Consider the following 21,589-nt stretch of genomic DNA (forward strand, 5'->3'; position numbering starts at 1 on the left):
AGCAGGAGGATGATAACTGTTGAGTGAGAGTCTCTTCTCATATAGGGACAATGGTTAGTAGGTACTCATAAAGGAGAAGCGTTTTCAGACTTAAATATTCCTTCAACATTACTTTATAAAACCTCAAAATCCATAATTTCCTCATTGAAAAGGATTAAAACAGTCGATATCTGAAGCTACTTGAATATGAAGGACCATTTACACGGCGATGTCGAGGGGAGGGAGTTATAGCCTCCCCCAATGTTCGTCGCCCGACGAGCGACCCCTCTGAAGTACCTAGTTTATGTTTAAAAAATTACGGCACCTACCAATCAATGATGGTATTCAATTATGCATTGCAAATCAATGTTTCTTTCTTTTTCTCGCTCTATTAATATGAAGAAAATATTTCTTACTGACATTATTAATTCGAAACTGACTGTGTATGTTAAATTTCACTCCAAAAATAGGCATGAACCTATTTAAATGAAAATTAATATTAGGTAAATAGAGAGAGCCTGAAAAAGGGCAAATTCTACTTTTTAGTAGTTTTTTTAATCTACGTACTACATCACATCTGGCACCATTATGAACCTTACTAGTAAATTCGTATAAAAAACAACAACTGTGTACAGCCTACTCAAATCATTTTGATATCAATTATCTGGCTCGTATTGGCCTCCTTCTCTCCTCCCTCACCCCTTGTGAGTCCACTGCAAGCTGGCGCCAACAGCTTAGAACAAAGAGCTAGTGTTTGCATCTGATCAGCAGAAATGGACACTCGTTGCGTTTTTGATGACGTTTCAATATAATAAATGTGGATGTTCCGATTTATGTTTGACTGTTATAGATAATCGATTATTTTATAGGATCGAATCGTTTGGCAAAGAAAATGGAATCGGAATGGTTCAATCTCTGACTTATTAATGCAAGAACATTTTTAAAATTAAAATTGTTAATTATAGATATTTATTTGGTTTTTAAACAATTAATTATTTATATAGCGAGATAAAAATATAGTCAATCAGAAAGCGTCTGCTAGAGCTATCAAAACTGAAAAAACCGGCGAGCGATGAAGAATGAACTTTGAATGAAAATGAACATTAACAAGCAATCTAAGCTACTTGGGTGATACATAAACTACCGAATCTATTATAAAGTGATAATCTCACTGCGGGAGACCTTAGTTAAGTAGTGGACGGCTATAAGCTGACTTGATGATAACTTCCTACATCCTAGCTTCCTGAAAATCAAAATTAAACTGTTACAATTCGCTACAAGAAATCATACATACCATAGAATTTCAATTCTTACTAGCCGGTACCCAATACCCCCTCTGTGTTCCCCTACGTCTGTCCAAATAAAAGCAGCTGGACTAAATACATTGTTTCTTTATGTGCTACTCTATAGAATTCTCTTTTGTGTCAAAAGTATAATCTAGTATTTAGGGAGTCTGATTTCATGATGCGCGATGGCTCGTAGAAATAATTTTGTCAGTGAAAGAAACTGGATTTTGGCTGTGTTTGAATAAGTGCAGTGGCTTATTCAGTTATTTGAACATTTCGGCAACCCTTATGAAGATAGACTATGGAACTATGGAAAGTCGTAGGATAGAAGCCACTTGAAGCCAGAAAGTCTGACAACCTGTCTTAACAGTATCTTGTTGCTCTGGTAACTGTGTTAGTTACCAGAATACTAAATAATACAGAATACGAATAATAGGCATTAATTTCATGCTAAACACTGGTGCTTAGATGAAGGTATTGTGTTAGGCTGGAGGTCCACCACAAACTCCAACACAAATGGGAAAAGGTTAGGCAGATGGGGATGGTGGTCTAGTCGGGATAATAATATATACCTATTTTCGCTTATTAATTTCGCAGTGCCAGTTCAGAAGCCATCAGCGCATAACCATATCGCTCGGTTTGCCTGAAGTCGACTTTTCCTTCATACATTATATAATATCGATTCTATCAAGTGTACCTAATCGATAAACTATTCACTACACTTCATAGTTCCGATCATCGATATTAGCTGCCAAGTCAACCGTGCTCCTTAGCCAGTTACGAACAAAGGGATACCACCACTGCTGCATACACCGAATGCTGCATAGTTACTGAATAATTGACAAGTTTCGAGTGTTCTATCGATTTAACCTATTGCGATTGCGAGTAGTGAAGTTGTAATCAAAATTTGCAGCAGGCAACGATTATTGGCATAAAACTGAAATGTACACAGGTGCCTCTTTGGTCTAGTGGTCGCCAAGCGCGATTATTGAGTGGCCCAAATCACTTTGTGGATTTTATGTTTCATGAAGAAGCAGTTCAAAGTCTGAGAGTTGGGTGGTAACACACCTGTGCCTTGGAGACCACGTAAAGCCGGGTCTCCGAATGCTACTCCGTAGCAGTATTTGTTACAATTGCACGTCAGAGGCCGTCAGTCGGATTTGAGAAAACTGACACTAGGGCTCTTCCTTTGATCAGCCATTATATTGTTACACTCTCAATACAGAGAAGGAAAGAGCGTTAATCACCAGCCACGCTTGCTCAAGATGGATTAGTTATTTTTCCTTAAGATAATTTCGCTCACCGTCAGACAATAATGTCTGAGATACAATTAAAAGTTTTAGTACCCCGCAGACCTTCCATCCTTTAGTACTGGTCTATCAACACCATTATATAAAAGGAAACACCTATGTTTATTTATTTATTTATGTCATCATCATCTCCCGAGCCTTTTCCCAACTATGTTGGGGTCGGCTTCCAGTCTAACCGCATGCAGCTGAGTACCAGTGCTTTACAAGGAGCAACTGCCTATCTGACACACCTACGTATGTCATCATACAAGTTAAATAATATAATTATTCGAGTCAAATAGGTTATCAGGTCGCTATATTGATCCGTAGTTAGGGCGCTCCTGTGACGCTTGATTCAATTGGTATTGTAACTGCCAATAAATATATATGATGAACTAGGTCGGATACTGTGGTAGCTGAAGACCTGGATTTATATAATTAATGTTTTGATATATATTATCTCTGTATCACCCTCAAGGTTAACTGGAGAGAATGCCTGTGGCATTAAGTCCGCCTGTGTAATGAATTTTTGCAAAAAATTAAATAAATATGGTCCTTCCCCATATGGTACGCTTACCAATGTTTATTTTATTTTGAGAAATAACAAAAAAAAAATACTTAGTATATGCACGAATCATGCCTCTTATCAGTCTTATGTAGGTAGGTAAATATAATCAAAGAATAGTGTCGGATATCCCGGATCTAGAACCGGCATTGTAAACCACACGTGAAGGTAGATAGGTCATATAGACTAGGATAATTGAATAAATATGTAGTCCGCATTTTACCCTTGGAACCCTAACTAAACATACTGCCATGGTCAAGCCATACCCTTGAGATGTGGAAACTAGTCCAGGGTCTTTAATTCCTCATCCGTCAATTGTTTTTACTTTAAGGTCATGTAGCTTTACTACTTTCTAGTTTTCATTGAAGCCTTAGTAGAAACTGAAGAACAATACTGTAAAGTTACAGCAAAAGCCGTTCAGCAGTTTTATTTTAGAATAGGTAACAAACATGCATTATAATAATAAATGTAACATTTAGTTCAGTCAAAGCTATGGGTTTTTTTAGTAACAATTGATTTAAAATTAGTGTTAGTATGTACATTACATTATTGACACATCCAAAGATTAACCTTCAATTTATATAATTAGTCCGAAGTCTGATTTTGCTTAAAAAAAAACTTTAGGTTAAAGTACTACCTTCTCTCTCTCAATGTCGATTCAAATCTGAAACCAGACAACGGGAAAAATGGAACTGAAAGGCATGAAATTGAAAAATGTTCCTGACGTGTACGTATGCACTTTCGAAGAAGCTTTGATGGTGACATCACCATGATCAGAATGTTCTAGTCTTTGAGGCGACTGATAACTTGATTTTTAAAATTAGATTGAAAAGGAACAAGGTTCAGAGGGATTATAATTTTTTTTTTGTAAAAACTTTGTCATCCTTGACCGTAAGTTAATAAAAAACCATGATTAAATTACTTGGTTCTCAATCGATTTCAGACCCTTCAATATGTGGTATGGGTTTGGGTAAACTCAATATATTATTTAAAGTTAGTTAGCTTAGTTAGTCTCAGAAAATAGGTCCCTGGTGATGAAACCTGAGTACTTAAATAATTTTTATTTCAGAGGTTTGTTATGAATTTCTTCCACATTTCTTTTGTGAAAGAATAACAAGTACATGGTTACAAACTTTTGCTCTTATAAAATTATGCAAGGTGTCCACCCCAACATACTTCTATAGGCTGCACCAAACCACACAGTTCAAACAAAGGGCGTCACATAGTACATCATTAAATACATAAGTCCTATACTGGATGTAGCTCAAATGCGCCAGCACCGGGATGACCCAGTGACCTGATTGCCGCCCAAGTGAATTCACTGCAGCACCTCGCACCCCGCACCTCACCCCGTGCCGACCTGGCCTGACATAGTTTGTAGATGAGATTACAACTTTTTCTAAATGGGTTTTTTATTAGAAGGTACCTATCTGTTATATGGTAGGGTGAGTAGGTGGCTATACATATTTGTCATTATTAAGTTTGCTGATGTAGTGAGAGCAATAATATTGAGCTAGGGTGGTGATTAATGCTCATTCCCTCTCTGTATGAGAAGAGGCCTGTCCAACCGCAGCGGTGGGACAGTAGAAAGCTGATGATGATGAGTGTAAATGTCTGCCTTATGTCATAATTGCGATTTGCCATCACTAACTTAAGTTACATATTATGTAAGTGATGGCAATTTCAATATTTTTGATTTACATGGATATTTGAATGACCAACCAAAGTTATAAATAAATAAAACCGTTTAAAAATAACAATTATGATTTGACACAATTTTACTCAAACATGGGTCTGGAACCACAGATAGCTTCTTTGTTTGTACACTATGTTTTTAACAGATATACTTCAAATTAGTGCAAATAATTGCAGTGAGGTAGAACACGGAAGGGAACACAAGGAAAATGTGGATTGATTGTCTAAAGGATGACATGAATGATTTTTGCTTTGACGGCTGACAGGAATGGAAGCGAAAAACATTTGCACCCACCCCAAATAACTTAAAAACAGGGCAGGAGGAAGATTTATAACAAGTCCATGACGGCTGGGTACATTCATGGCGTCTTCGTGGGAAACTGGAATCGTCCTCCTCGTCGAAATCGTTTTCCTGACTATGTTGGAGTCTGCTTCCAGTCTCACTGGATGCAGCTGAGTACCAATGATTTATATGGAGCGATTGCCTATATGACATCCTCATCCCAGTTACCTCTGCAATCTTAAACCCAAGGGAAACTGTGGTATAATATACATATACATATACTCCCCTGCCGATTTCGGCTATGGTGTCTGCTTTCAGTTATCATTGAGAGAAGAGCTAGGATGATCAGCTCTTCTATGCGCCCTTTGATGGCTGCAGTACCCTATTTTATGTGTAAACGTGCGCGAGCATTGGCTGCACGTTAGGATACCGTCTACATAGTTATAATGAATGGCTACTGGTGTTTTAGCCTTAAGAGCATCACGCTTCGCATCCAGTGCGGATTTCCTTTGCTCTTCGAAATCTTTGATCGCATTTTTTAGTAGGCCTCTCCATTCAGGGCGGCAAATGGCTTTTGTCTCCCAGTTCTGAGGATCAATGTTGCACCTTTTCATGTGTCTTTTCTGAACATCCTTGAAGCGTAAGAACTGGCCACCTTGTTTCCGTCTGCCGTTCTGAAGTTCAGAAAAGAAGATGCGTTTGGCCACCCTATCATCATCCATGCGTAGAACATGACCGCACCATCTGAGCTGTCGCCGCATCAGGTACGCTTCTATGCCGCAGACATTCGCGCGTCGTAGCACTTCGGTATTTCTAATCCGATCCCACCATTTGATTTTCAGAATGTCTCTTATGCACTTTAGATGAAATCGGTCCAGCGCCCGTATATGTTTCCGATAGAGGACCCATGTTTCAGCCGAGTATAAAAGATTTGGGAGGACTATGGCCTTGTAAACGGAGATTTTTGTCGAAAGCTTCAAATCATGTGTGTGTAAGACCTTGGCTCGTAATTTACCGAAAGCAGCTGATGCAGCGCCAATGCGATGGTTTATTTCGGTATCAAGGTCACACTTGGATGTAATTGTGCTGCCCAGATATTTGAAGGTATTCACTTGCTTCAGCTCAGTATCGCCAATGTTTACCTTGATAGGTTCTGTAGCTCCTTGAGAGTCGATTGCCATTACCTCAGTTTTCTTAACACTGATTTTTAGACCGAAACGACAACAGACTTCCTGAAGGTTAGTCATCAGGTTCTGGAGCTCTTGTGCAGAGTTGGTAACAAAACACAGATCATCAGCGTACATGATCTCCGTTATAAGAGCATGAGATACTTTAGTAAAAGTGGTATAATATAACGATTGCTTCAGAAGCATAATATCCTTATATTGTTTATTTTATGAGGCACGCTTTGTAGTCAAAGCCTCTTAGTGGCTTGAGTAAATGAGGTGTCTGTAATCCGTCTTAATTTAGCTAATGAGGAGGGTAAATATGTATTATTAACTGGCTGTTTCCTGTGGTTTTTCTTGTAACTCGAGTAAAGGTAGGATTCGTGGGTCGCGGCTGTCGCAGCCGCGCGCGACAATAGTCAACCTATGAAAATGTATGGCGCCGCTGCCGAGGTCCGCGACAGTCGCGCGCGGCCGACGAATTTCGTAAGCCGCGACCCACGGAATTCTACCTTAACTTGCAGAAGAAACTAACAAATATCTAGAAAGAAGTGGCAGTTTCTCATTGACTAACAGCAAAAACCACTAAATAGTTACAACATAAATAATGGCGCATTTTAATTTAAAAAAAAAGAATTGGTCATCAAATCATCAGATCACTCCTCCCACTGTGGGTGCAGCGTGAAGATCAGACTGCTACTGCTAAAACATACCTTTTTTCCTTCTGGAGTCCTTTTTGTACCAGGGCCACGGTAACTCGCGCGAACAATCCTGCATGCGTGGCAGACTTCGACCTAGATTTCCAATAAGCTATCTATCTATTTACTTACTAGAGATTGCAAATTGACATTGTGTTTGGGAACAATTGTAAGGGGCTAATGTTAAAATCCGATCTACATTTTACGGTGAAAAAGATAGAAACCCGTACGTTTTGCGCAGTAGTTCATAAGGGACGCAGGTGAAACCGCTGCCTGGTTGAAGCTAATACATACTAGCTTTCTCAGCATAGAAGGAAACATATTCTCCAACCCATCATTTAAGCCTCAACTTACTGACGAATTTACGTCATTAAACAAAAAAGCATCACAGTTTTCACGAACAAAGGAATCTACATGAAGCTCTGGATGGATCGCCGACCTAAATATCGTATCTAGGGCACTCTGCAGGAGAGGGGTGAGGAGGGGTGTAACCGGTGCACCAACACCCTTGTATGATAGTATGTAGTACATTTTATAGTACTCTGGATGTTTTCTCATGGGTTTAGCTCGGGTCCCGTGGGAACTAGTGCCCGTACCGGGATGAAATATAGCCTATGTTACTGGGTAAGCACCCTTTGTATGATAGTATGTAGTACATTTTATAGTACTCTAGCTGTTTTCTCACGGGTTTAGGTGGCGTCCCGTGGGAAATTCTGCGCAAACCTCCGAGTTCCTATCCTCCCCACTCAGAGACATTTAATGATTACTTAAGTCACTCCTTAGTGACGGAATGTCATACAAATCCTTCACTAAGGAATGGCTTAAGTAACCATTAAATGTCTCTGAGTGGGGACGTTAATCTACTTTTTGGGAACTGCTGCCTGTACCGGGATAAAATATAGCCTATGCCATAGTTGTTCTATTCTATGTTATAATACACTAGCGGTTTTTTCGCGTTTTCATCTGAGACCCTTGGGAACTGCTGCCCGTACCGGGATGAAATGTATGTTACTCGGGAAGAGTGTAGCTTTCTAACAGTGAAAGAATTGTTCAATTCGGTTCAGTAGAGAGTCTCTATGGCAAGCAAACAAAGAAATATTAGTAAGATTCGTTAGATCAGGAGTTCCCAACCAGGGGGGCATGCCCCCCCTTGGAGGGCGTGGTGGAATACCAGGGGGGCGTAATCGGTACGTTTAATTTTCGGAAATAGTACAAAATAGTGAAAAGTAATTAATGGTTTTCAAGTGTAGATACATATATCTTCTCTTATTAGATCCTTAAAACATAAATATCTACAAATATCTGTATGAAACTTTAAGTTTTTAATTTTAACTCAAATAAAAATAATATAGTTGTAAAAAAAATGTGTGTTTTTACTTAAGGCGGCATGAGAAAGGGCACGCCACCATAGTGGCGGTAAGTCCACTCTTTGAGGAGTGGCTCGGGAGGAGTCACGGCGCCCTCACGTACCGCATGACGCAGGTCCTCACCGGACACGGTTTTTCCGGGAGGTACCTGCATCGGTCGTGAGGAGGCGCACGAGTGTCACCGCTGTGCGGACAACCCCAAGAGCACGGTGGACCACACAGTCTAGGAGTGCCCTGCGGGGGAAGGGCACCGCCGGGTTCTCGTCGAGGCTTTGGGCGGCGGCGACCACTCCCGTCCGGCCCTGGTTCAGGCCATGGTCCGGGGCGAGAGGGAATGGGATGCCGTCGCCTCCTTCTGCGAAGCGGGCATGCTCGAGAAGGAGGAGGCGGAACGCCAGAGACTTCGCACCTCTCATCCCGGCCGCCGCGCTGGGCCAGGTAGACACCACGGGCGCCGGGTGTCGCGAGATGACTCCCGGCCACCGTAGGCGTGGGTCTGTGGGCGGTGAGTTCGATTGGCTCATCGCTCATCGTCCCTCTGTCTTCTTAGACAACGCTTTCCACGCACTCCTCAAAGAGATGTGAGCAATCCCAGCGGGGGCCCAGTAGGGCCAAGGCCTGCCGGGGCTGCGGGTTGTTCGAAAGAGATACCGCGGCCCTGGTACATAAAAGGCCTATGACGGAACACGACGGTTTTTAGTCAGTAAGAGTCTACACTCCCTCACCGCTGTTAACCCACAGCGGGAGGGGTCGTTAAAAAAAAGGGGGCATGAGAATATTATTTTTGAATTGGGGAGGCTCAGTGAAATAAAGGTTGGGAAACCCTGCGTTAGATGGTTGTTCAGCAGTTTCACCCACGTCCCATGGCAGTTCTGGTTATAGAGTTATCTTTAGCTTTCGTCACTAAAAGGGGTTTCTAGTTTCTATCATAATTCAATTTTCAAATCTGATTTGCACTTCCTGAAATTAGCGCGTTCAAACAAACAAACTCTTCAGGTTTTTATTATTAGTATAGGTGACATCAGAAGTTCCGATACCGATTTCAATGCACAATGATAAATATACACAATCAGTCAATAGCATATAATAAATATTGTGACATCATCGTGTCGTAATAAAATCGCCATTTCTGCACTTATGTTATAAGCGTAAAGGTCCTATTTAGGTTATTAAGAAAAAGCGATAAGTTATGTATTGGTCGAAGTAACTTACCTACATACTGAAACACATCAAGACCATCCTCCTTTTTGAAGTCGGTTAGAAATCATCATCATCATCATCAGCCTATCGCAGTCCACTGCTGGACATAGGCCTCTCCAAGTGCACGCCACGCCGGTTAGAAATACTTAACTCTATTTGAGAAAGCCTTTAATAAATATAAAAACAATATTGATAGGACTTTTATACATTTAACATTAAAAAAAATAACTACCTACTGCTTGACATAATGATTATTTATTCTTTATTGCACTCTTAACAGTAATTGTTATTATTTTATTTAGGTACATGCAGTTCTTCAGCATTTTATATTTAAACAAATTATTTCTCTTAAGATAAGTGCATATTCAAATGGAGAATAGAGTTGTAGCTTTTCATAAAGATGCATCTTCCCAAATTAAATCTTTAAGTCGACCGAAAACCTGTAACTGAAAAATAAATGGAGGAAAAATGTATCGTGAGCGTCGTTGCCGTTCCGCATTCACGCCTGTTACAGGCGTTATCGAAATGGCAACGTCGCATTACGTACGATTCGACTGTTTTCTGACAAGGACGATTTTATTTCATGAATGATAGATGTTTTTAATTTTTTGTTTGAAAGACTTGATAATGTATTATGATGATTTAGTTTCGACAAGTAAGTTTTTGAGACTCATATCATGATGGCTAGTCTTTTCCCAACTATGTTGGGGTCGACTTCCAGTCTAACAGGATGCATCTGAGTACCAGTGTGCCATATATAGTGACTGCCTTCTGATCTTACCGGGGTAACCCAATACCCCTTGGTAAGGTTGGTTATCAGACTTTCTGGCCTCTGACAATCCGTAACGACTGCCAAAGATATTCAAATGACAGCCTTGACCCACTAATTTAACGTGCCTTCCGAAACACGTAGGAACTCATCATGACAAGATGGTCCCATCCACGGGCTGGCCGAGCCAAGCGTTGCTTAACTTTATGATTGAGGCTTGTGGCTGTTATTTAGCCACGAGCTCATAAGTAGGTGTACATACGTAGTTACAGTTTGAGGAAATATCGTAACAAGCAAATAGATAGCGACTTCCGCGTTTACACGTAGATAATATATTATGTGGCAATGGATATATGTGTAGGTACATGTCCGACATACTTATGGTAGGCGTTGTTACATAGTTACTAAGTGCAATGTGTACCTAAACTAGGGCTGCCATCTCGAATTTCACCAAACCCGGACAAACATTAAAAAAACCCGGACATTTGGCGTAAATCGCATTTTTTCCCCGAAGGAGCAGGCCCGCCGTAAGCGGGCGTGCAGCGCGTGCACAGCACGCGGGCGGCACGTCCTAGGGGGCGGCAAATCGAGCGACTTATCACGTAATATTAAAAAAATACAATATTTTTTACTAATGATTTGATTTCAATATTTCCGAACACAGCAATAGCGCTAAGAATATTACTTACACTGCCGGTTTCAGTTCAGTACATCTGTCGAAAGGACATTTTCAAAATTAAAGATTCTTAAAAACGATTTAAGATCAACCAGTGGCGGAGCGTGGGGCAAATGCTATTTGGGGGGCGGCAAAATTAAACCAATAAAATTTCGGAAAAAGCCGCCCTAGCTTTGGTCGTCTCCTATCAATTTTGACTGTTGCACCCTTTGCATCCCCAAAAAAATTCGCGCTCGCTGCGCTCGCGGCTCCATGTCAGATATCGCATTTTATCTTTGTTTAATTGTTGAGGCATTCAATTCCGAAAAAAAATTTTTCGCGCACGTCCGTTATGGCTTTTTATGATATGTTTACTTCATGGAAACTCTAAGGAAAAAATCGCGCTCGCTTCGCTCGCGGCTTTTGCACTTCACTTCTGTGCATATCTTACTTTTTGACTTTGCTTTGTTAATTTACAGTGGTTTTTATTTGTTTTGTGTCCTTAGACTAAAAAATTTTCGCGCTCGCTCCGCTCGCGCTTCCTTACATATGACATGTGTCTTATAAGTTGATTTTTCAACGGGAAACCCACCAAATAACATATTTTACTGACTTTAAACAATGTTATAGATATTTAAGAGCGTTACTTTAAGTTAATCACAATCTTTCAATACATATAGGGGCCAGGCCACTATGGGGGGGTAATGATTGCACTGCATTGATTATGAATGGGCGGAGGGGGGGGGGGGGTCCGGGCCACCTAGGTCCGCCCCCCCCCTATATATTTTTTGACAAAACGTATGTAGTCGTAGGGCGGCATAATCAGTTTTGCACGCGGGCGAACAAACAGCTAGCGGCGGGCCTGCGAAGGAGTACGATTTTTTTAAACAAAATAATACCTAATTTGTAATCCATTTACTATTAACACATACTTAAATCCAATGAGGTGCTTCCTTACATGAAAAGTGTCCGGGTTTTCCCCGGACACTTCTTGAAACCCCGCCCGGACGGCCCCCGGACGGCCTCCAAACGAGGACAAATCCGGGGAAACCCGGACGGATGGCAGCCCTAACCTAAACCTACATATAAAAACATAGTGCAATAATAAACATGTTATTATTATTTATGTTTCACACCTCTTGTAAGGTACATTAGACCTATTTATATTTTGTACTACTTCTCCGCGGGAACTATTGGTACAGCCGGGTAAAAAGTAGCCTTTAGTACCTTTAGCGTGCTGCGGGTTGTTCGAAAGAGATACCGCGGCCCTGATACATAAAAGGCCTATGACGGAACACGACGGTTTTTAGTCAGTAAGAGTCTGACACTCCCTCACCGCTGCTAAACCACAGCGGGAGGGGTCATTTGATGATTTTTGACGTCGGAAAAAAAATAGTACCTTTAGCGTTCCTCGATACTGGCTATCCAATACTGGTTTTTTTTTTCAAATTGGTCCAGTAGTTCCTTTGAAGCAAACAATACACTCTTCAGCTTTATAATATTGGAATATCTAGATGTTTCACACCTGTTGCAAGATACTTATTTTTGTTTATGAATACTTCAAATTGAACTGATATTGTTGTCTTGCAAAAATATAATTAAAGAAGTTTAAAACCTTGATAGGCACAGACCTGTATCGTCATAGATTCTATACTATACACGACATGTGTATAGTACACATATGTTTCTTTACTAAAAAATAAAAATCCCATTCACTATAGTCAGTTGAAAACTATAATAGTCGAGAGAAGGGCGTTGGTTCCCTCAAATGTGACCCAGTGACCCTGTTCTGACATACTTGCTGCTGGGTCGCGTTAATAGAAAAATACGTTGTGACATCATTATGACTGTTTGCATACATACTACAATTGACATAGTTACATGGATATACTTATATGAATATTGGGTTCTGAATATCTTTGCATTTGAAAAGTTCTCCTTGAGAATAAGTTCGAAAAGCATATTAAAATACTATAGAAATCAAGAGGCTGTATCATTTTCAAAACAAAAAATATCTATCACAAATAATTCATAGAAAAAGACTTAATTGTGTGGAAATTATCTGTCTACGGATAACGGATCCATATATTGTTACCTACTTATTCGATTAGACATTGCAATTTGACATAATTTATATGAAGATAATGTCAAAATTCAATCTCCAATCGCAAAAAACGGATGGATCAGTTAATGCAATCCGCAGTTAATGACAAATTATATAACGACTTCTTTCAAAATAGATTGAAACCAATATTATTTGCTATCACCAACTAATCTTCTTAAGGAACACCTGTATAATCCAAAAAGCCTTTAATCAATACATAGTTTCCTGATTCACCTCAGGAAACCACCAAAATTAAAATTCCCTTTAAAGTAATTCTATCACCAAGTATCTCCTCTTCCTCAGATGGACATCTACGTGCAGACAGCCAGCCCCATAGTGGAGCAAGTCCTCAAAGGCTACAACGGTACGATCTTCGCGTACGGCCAGACCGGTACCGGCAAGACTTACACCATGGCTGGCAGCAATACTGCGCCGGAGTTGCGGGGCATCATACCCAACTCCTTCGCGCATATCTTCAGCCATATCGCTAAGGCTAAGGATGATGAGAAGTAAGTATATAGCGACTTCAATAATATAAGTATCTACCTAAAATCTTCTAAATACTATGCTGAAAACCTCATTAAAGTCGGTCAAACGGGAAATCTTAATGGCGTACAAACATATAAAAATACATACATGTCAAATTGAGAACCTCCTTTTTTTGAAGATGGTTATAAATTACTTATTTAGTTAGGCTACAAAGAGCGTTAGCCTAAGGATTGTTAGAGTGATGACTGACAGGGAGGAATGGAAGCGGAGAACATATTGCGCTGACATAAATCACTTAGGGGACAGGGCAGGAAGAAGTATTTCTTTTATTAAACGAGCAAATTTTTAGGGAATACTGGACCGATCGGAAACATTCATGCAGTGTCGGATTGCCTGTTTATCAATGAAAGTTATTCAGTAGCAAAGTAGTTCAGTGAAACTCCTGCCAGTAGCTAGTCTTTGATATAGCTTATAAAAACAGTCAAGAAAAAATCAATATATCAATCCTTGCACATAATAACATAAATATAACAACCTCGGCTGAACATTACCGGATCGATTGACAATCGCGTCTTGTCGACGGCTGCCGACCTGGCGCTGACCTAGTTACTAAGAGTATAAGATATTGCACGGGATCATTTACATGTACTTTGCATGGATTTCAATGAATTGGGAATAAGCTATAAGGGGTTTAGATTCTTTTGGACTTTGGAAACTTTAGCGCATAAGAAAGACAAAGAAAAAGTTGGATTGTGGGTGCAGCGTGAGGGAGTGTCAGACTCTTACTGACTAAAACCCACCATGTTCCTTCTTAAACCCTTTGTGTACCAGCGCCGCGGTGACTCGCGCGAACAATCCTGCAGCACCTTCATCTTTACTGAGTCATTGGTGTCATTACTAAGGGCCGTTCCCAATATTCTATCTATCTATTGTTTTACATATCATTGGTAGAAATTTGACTGGAAGCCGACCGCAAAATACATAGTTCGGAAAACGGCTCGAAAGATAGTAGGAATTTCACATTACTTGTACGAAGCTAATGTCAAAACTCCATTTCTAGTAAGTAAATGAACAGATATATAGATTATTGGGGAGGACCGTTACAAAGTACATGTTTAGAGTTTAGATACTGAATTAAAATGGTCCTGCAAAAAAATCGAAATATCCATCTTTTAACATAATTACTGGATGGATTGACAATCGCGTCTTGTCGACGGCTGCCGACCTGACGCTGACCTAGTTACTAAGAGTATAAGATATTGCACGGGATCATTTACATGTACTTTGCATGGATGAAATGAGGATTGGGATTGAGCTGTTAGGAATTATATAAGAATACTGAATTAAATTGCAAATTAAAATATTTGTATGAATGTCTTCAACAGATATCGCTTGCTAGAGTTATATTTAAACTAGCTGTTTCTCGACGTTTTGCCTGTTTCTTGAGGGAATTTCGTTCCGTACCTGAATAAAATATAGAATTGGTTGTCCGGGGATAGTGTAGCTTCCCGACAGGGAGAGCCAAAGGGCCAATGGAGCCAATTCAATGTAAAGAATCAAGTATTTCTTCTTAATATTATAAACCCGAAAGTTTTGTATGCAGGAATGTTCTTTACTTCGTCGCGCAAATGTTACTGAACGGATTTAGAGGAAATATGGCCTCATACATCAGAATAAAATATATAGACTACTATTTATCATGCTACGGAAGGTGCCAGTTCCCTCTCGACGCTGGTAAAACTGTGCATGACAGAACCAATTTTGATGATATCTGTACTAACACGTCAGAGTATATATAGGCTTCTATTTATCCTGCTGCGGGAAGTGACTCCAGACACTAGTGAATCCGTGGCCACCTTTTTTCTTGTACTTACATTAAAATTGCATACTTTTTAATTCTTTTACTTACTAAACAATACTTTAACTCCTTCCATTCTAGGTTCCTAGTATGCGTGACATACTTGGAGATCTACAACGAAGAGGTGCGTGATCTCCTCGGTAACAATCCTCACCAGAGCCTGGAGGTCAAGGAGAGGCCCGATATAGGCGTCTTTGTTAAGGACTTGACAGGTATGTTATTTGTACAGAGACGAGATAGGTAACTGTACTATATTGTACAATGCATGATCCTCACAAGAGCCTGGAGGTCAAGGAGAGGCCCGGTATAGGCGTCTTTGTTAAAGACTTGACAGGTATGCTGTTCATAAAGAGAGATAGGTGCGTGACCTCCTCGGCAACAATCCTCACCAGAACCTCGAGGTCAAGGAGAGGCCCGATATAGGCGTCTTTGTTAAGGACTTGGCAGGTATGGTAATGTTTAGAGATTAAGATATGAGTGAGTGAAGGCAAGCATAAGTCAATGCAAGTAGCTGAAGTTATTTAATTCACTTCTTTACTACCTACTTCAATTCCTTCATAAAACACATTAACAACTATAGCTAACGATTCAGAAAGACAGAAAATACGTAGCTCATAACGTTCATGGAAAACTGTGTTGAAACTGATTTGTGATAGTGATTCTCATGTTCGTTTTATAAATGATGCTGAGGGTCCATAAATTGTACCTACTATTATATACATCCACCTTATGGAACGCAATAAGGATATATGAATATGAACTTTAGGGCCTTGGTTCAATCTCTGTATGATTTTTTTTTGTATGGTTTCGATACCTCTTTTACAGGAGTGTTAAATAGTATTTTTTTATATTATATACCTACACTTCTTTCTTTTTTCACAGGCTACGTAGTCCACAATGCAGATGAACTCGAAAAAATAATGGCGGTCGGCAACAAGAACCGTCACATCGGAGCGACAGCCATGAACACTGAGAGCTCGCGCTCTCACGCCATCTTCTCCATCACGGTGGAGAGCAGCAAGAAGGGCAGCGACAACAAGATGCACGTCAAGATGGGGAAACTGCACCTTGTCGACTTGGCTGTAAGGATCAATATTGCATAGCAAGTTTCTATCAACCTTAAAGATTGAAATGGGTCTCGTGTGGCAAGATAGTCATTTACGGAGTCAGGTTTTGGGCTGATTTCAATAACTTATCTATCTGTTGATTTTCCCAAAGATAGGCATTTTACCATTTGAGGCCAGTGTCAAAATTCCAACCCTTGTAAGTACTGCAACAGATAGATTGATTTCTATTAGAAATAAGAAATTTTATTTGCTAGAAACATGGTATGATAATACAAGATATAAAATTTGCCTCTCGTGTATAAGACGGAATATGGTGTGGTACTCTTTTTTGTCGTTTAAACGGGAATGTTATCCGTTTATATGATGTGGGTTCTGCCTTTATACTGGTGGAGTATTTGGTAAATACACATTTTTGTTAGCGCATGCTTACATAGCGCGCATATTGTATCTTAGATTCTCAGACTTCATTTGGAAATTGACTAATTTTATACAGACCGTTTGAACTAACCGTTTGACCGTTTTATAAGGACCATTAAATTTTTTGGGTTTTTGGTCATTCCAAAAAACGATTTTTCAAACCCCGGTTAGGTACTCTTTTAATGTAACAACTCAGCTATTTGTTTCCATTTTTTATTTACTTTAGAATATATGTATTAACACAAATAAAAAAAAACGCAAATAATGAATTTTCAACCTTATACCCTTCTCCCAGGGTTCAGAACGCCAAAGCAAGACTCAAGCCACTGGCACCCGTCTCAAAGAAGCGACTAAGATCAACCAGTCTCTCTCAGTACTAGGCAACGTGATATCCGCACTGGTAGACGGCAAGTCTACTCATATACCCTACAGGAACTCCAAGCTTACCCGACTGCTGCAGGATTCGCTAGGCGGCAACTCGAAGACTGTTATGGTAAGTGTTATCTGTGTAGCCTTTTCCCAACTTTATTAGGGCCCCAAGTATATAAAACTTCAAAATTTTCTATAAACATAATTCTCAGGGAAGAGGCTTGAAAATTTTCAGTTACATTATGTGGACTCCTTCATCATTGTCTATCTATATCTATAATAAAATAATATTGCAATTTTACAAGTGAACTACATAAATATCTAAACTGAAAACTACTTTTATATCTTTTAGTTGGTCATATTTGTCATAATATCTATCATAAAGTCAAAATCATCTTCTGAAACTAGGCTAGTTAGATTAGCACTTTTCATGACAAAAATTATAAGTACGCGCGCGCAGCCTTTTTATCGTCCCACTGCTGGGCACAGGCCTCCTCTCACATGGAGAAGGATTGAGCATTAATCACCACGCTTGCTCAATGCGGGTTGGTGATTTCAGACTTTATAGTCCAGGTTTCCTCAAGATGTTTTCCTTCACCTTTTTATCAGCCATTGGTGTCTAAGTATACTTAGAAAGTACATACAAACTTAGAAAAGTTGCATTGATACTTGCCTGACCCTGGAATCGAACCCACACCCTCATACTCGAAAGGTTGGTTCTTTACCCACTAGGCCACCACGACTTTTCTCGTTTAAATTATAAGTGGAGCACCCCTTTTCAAAACTTCCTAGTTTTAGACAATTTATTGTTCTAGAGTGCCTCTAGAAACTTGACAACTCTTTGAAAAGTTTTAAAGTAGATTTAAAGTCTCTGACAGTCTGTTTCTATATCCCACTGGATATTATTTAAAAAATCATTTTTTTTCCTACATAACATGACATTTGGATGGTTATTATATAAACCTATATACACATTTTTATTACAAATACACTCAAATTTAATATATGTTTGCCCATATTTTGTGGTACAGATAGCCACAATAGGCCCAGCAGACACCAACTACGTGGAGACTATCAGCACTTTGCGCTACGCCAACCGCGCCAAGAACATCGAGAACAAGACGCATGTCAACAGCGAGCCGGGAGACGCTCTGCTTACTAGGTAAGCATAGAATAACTCGAAGGATTATATTACCTACTAAGAAAAAATATTTTCTAGTGCTGTATTAAGCAAGTTCAGGATCGTAGCAAGAAAAGAACGGAGCATGACGCAAGAATAGCGCGGACACTGTATCAAGAATTAAGGTAAACCATCTCACGTGGTCGTGCGTGGTCAGTAGCAATTGCAACTCCTACTGCATATTTAATGCGGCACTGAGTTTTCCCTCGACTGCAGTCGTCGTCTGCATGAACCACCTCTAAAAAGTACCTCTCACTATCTGCACACCAACCATGGGAAGGCAAATAAATAGAGACGTTTTGTTACAAGGTACCTATGGTTTCTTAATGTGTTTTTGGGCATTATAGTGTCTTTACTTACATTCGGTTTTAAATGAGCCGCTTTTTTGTAATTACAGATTCCAACAAGAAATTGATCAGCTCAAGAAACAATTGGATGAATGCACTAATGGTGAGACTACACTCAGCGGCACGGAATTTGGCCCAAACAAATACAAGTAGATATCAGCCCAGATAGCTGTTGTAAATTCTAATTTCATATGACATATTGTCAGTCCTTTCGTAATTGTTAATAAAAATACAGAAAAATGTGTGTATGTTTAACTTTTGTAACACTAGAAACAGATTCCGTTGTAGGAACACAAAGCAGAAAGTTAAGTTTAAATTCAGATAGAAATTGCCAAAGTACTAAGCACGTTTCAAAAAAAAATTATGATTATGATCGTTTTTTGTTTCTCTTTTTTTCACAATTTGATCTGAAAATTACCCTTACTGCAGCTCAAGTTGCTCAAGTAGTGTTGCTAAGACGTCAAGGGCGGAAGCAGCGGAAGATGGTTGAAACTTTAAGTGCAGCGCGTACAAGTTAGAGATATGCATAGAAAATGTATGACCAGACTGGCCCTTACACAAGAAGACCAGAAAGTGGGGGTGTAAGGTGTTCGTCGGCGCACGACGACCGATTTATCGTACGTGCAATAATGAAAAATCGGTTTCTCACTGCGTTAGCGATACGCTAGCCTTTGCAAACAGCAAGAGAAGTCAACGTCCGTAAGCGCACAATAAGAAGAAGGATGGAGGAACGGGATCTGCGTGCTCGAAGACCAACTCGAGGCCCGGAACTTCTCCCGCACTATCGCATAGCCAGACTTAGGTTTGCAAGAGAACATGCAAATTAGACGCATGACCAATGGAGTAAAATTTTATGGACCGATGAATGCAGAGTCGTCTTAAGAGCTCCAGACGGCCGTGAATGTGAATGCAGAAAGCGTGGAGAATGGTTTCTTCCCACCACTACCAAGCAAACAGTCGATTTTCATGGTGGGTCCATCTTGGTTTGGCGAGGCATAAGTTCAGAAGCCCGTACTGAATTACTGGTTGTCGAAAGTCGTCTATCGACAGTGCGGTATATTGAAGAGATCCTTCAAAATCATGTTTTACCCTGTCAGGGATTCATAGGAAGTGAAGAATTTTGTATAATACAGGACAATGCTCGACCGCACGCAGCTCTTTGCGTAACCGATTACTTGTTCGAGGTCGGTATTCAAAAATTGGACTGGCCTGCAAGAAATCCAGCCATGAATCCTGTAGAACATGTCTGGAACATGCTTAAAAGACAGGTCCAAGCAAGTCGTAACCCACCACGGACTCTTAGTGAACTGAAAACCGCGCTGGTAGCTGCCTGAGAGGAGATCTCTCAAGTGGAGATAAAAAACATCATCCAGAGCATGCCAGATCGTATGCAGGCAGTCATCAGATAAAGAGGAAGAAACACCCATTATTAAAATTCTATAACTTTCTGTTTTGTTAAAAATGTTGAATTTAAAAAGTTTATGGTGATTATTGCGGTAAAGGACTCTGTTTTCTAAGTCAATGAAACTTAGTGAAAATCCTCACAATTCTGTTGTTTGTTAGTCATATTCTTTTGGAAAATGAGTAAATTAAACAATTTTAAAATAAAAATTCAGATTTTTCATTTTAATAATGGTTATAAGGCTCAAATGTGCTTGGGCCAGATTCCGTGCCGCTGAGTGTATTATCTATGATAATATAATGAATGAACTACCAAAACATCCTAGAAATTTGGTTATTCTACTCATAGCTTTGAAATGATTATTTTTAACAGATTTTCAAAAAATTAAAGATCATGTCCGAATAATGGGTTTTTATAAAACTCAAAAAATTTGGGAATTTCGAAAACGATTTATCTTTTCTACAAACAAAACGTTATTTCTCTAGAAGTTGAAGAAGAAGAAGGCGAGGAAGAAGAGGAGTTATCCGAGGAAGATCTGTCAGACGACACCCTGACTGAACCAGAGTTGGACTCCCTCGATCCCGTCGAGAAGAAGATGCGACGCAAGCTCAGGAGAGAAGAGAAGGTAAGAAGATATTCTTAGGCCAGGCTTTTAAACTGTATAGAAAAAATAAATGTATATTGATTTTGTTTCATTGTAGGTAACATGTATACGCTTAGCTTAAAGAGAAATGGAATAGCAATTTTCTCCTGTTCCAATTATATCCTGCTCTATTAATTAACATTCAAAGTTTTCACTTGCAGAATAACCCCCTTAATATATTTTTTGTCCTAGTTTTCAGTACTTGTTATAACGGTGTATATTGTATAAAAATAATACATCATCTGTGAAAATTTATCTTTTTAACTAGCGTGGTTCATAAGATATGGCCTGGCGATAGACATAGCGAAGTCTTAGCAATGGGGTCCTATTTTACCCTCGGGGTAAGGAACCTTAAAAAGTGGAGGTGTAGTGTAGGACTCACCTTATAAATTCTCACCCAGTTTACCCTATTGATGTTAATAAAAGCTTTTTCTTAAAAAAAGTCTATAGTATCTGTAATTTGTTGTGTTTAGGAGAAGTTGAACAGAGAGAAGGCTCATCAAGCTCGCAAGGTCTTGGAAGAGAAGAAGGCTGAACTGCAGAGGACCAAGTAAGTTGTCTATGGAATATTTGTTGAAGTGTCAGGGTCAACGTATTCCTGTAATATATTTTGCCTTGATGCGCTGACCGACAAGATATCGGATAGCCTTAAAAAAATCCTTTTTTTTTTTAACGACGTCAATAATCATCAAATGATCCCTCCCGCTGTGGGTTAGCAGCGGTGAGGGAGTGTCAGACTCGTACTGACTAAAAACCGTCGT

The 21,589-nt window shown here is 39.7% G+C and overlaps 1 protein-coding gene across 3 annotated transcripts in view; it reads left to right on the forward strand.

Moving 5' to 3' along the window:
• LOC124644095 (kinesin-like protein KIF3A) overlaps positions 1-21,589 on the forward strand; it is a 40,726-nt gene that overhangs the window by 11,864 nt on the left and 7,273 nt on the right. For all 3 annotated transcript variants that reach the window (XR_006986006.1, XM_047183308.1, XM_047183309.1), the window contains exons 3-10: positions 13,360-13,565; positions 15,485-15,615; positions 16,286-16,485; positions 17,183-17,380; positions 18,288-18,418; positions 18,834-18,886; positions 20,671-20,810; positions 21,302-21,378. Coding sequence is in view for 2 of the 3 variants with exons in the window: in XM_047183308.1 (XP_047039264.1) it covers positions 13,360-13,565; positions 15,485-15,615; positions 16,286-16,485; positions 17,183-17,380; positions 18,288-18,418; positions 18,834-18,886; positions 20,671-20,810; positions 21,302-21,378 (1,136 nt within the window). In the remaining variant the exon portion in view is untranslated. The remainder of the gene's footprint in view (positions 1-13,359; positions 13,566-15,484; positions 15,616-16,285; positions 16,486-17,182; positions 17,381-18,287; positions 18,419-18,833; positions 18,887-20,670; positions 20,811-21,301; positions 21,379-21,589) is intronic.

The sequence above is a fragment of the Helicoverpa zea genome, chromosome 29 (genome assembly GCF_022581195.2).
Source record: "Helicoverpa zea isolate HzStark_Cry1AcR chromosome 29, ilHelZeax1.1, whole genome shotgun sequence".
In the NCBI taxonomy this organism is placed as follows: domain Eukaryota; kingdom Metazoa; phylum Arthropoda; class Insecta; order Lepidoptera; family Noctuidae; genus Helicoverpa; species Helicoverpa zea.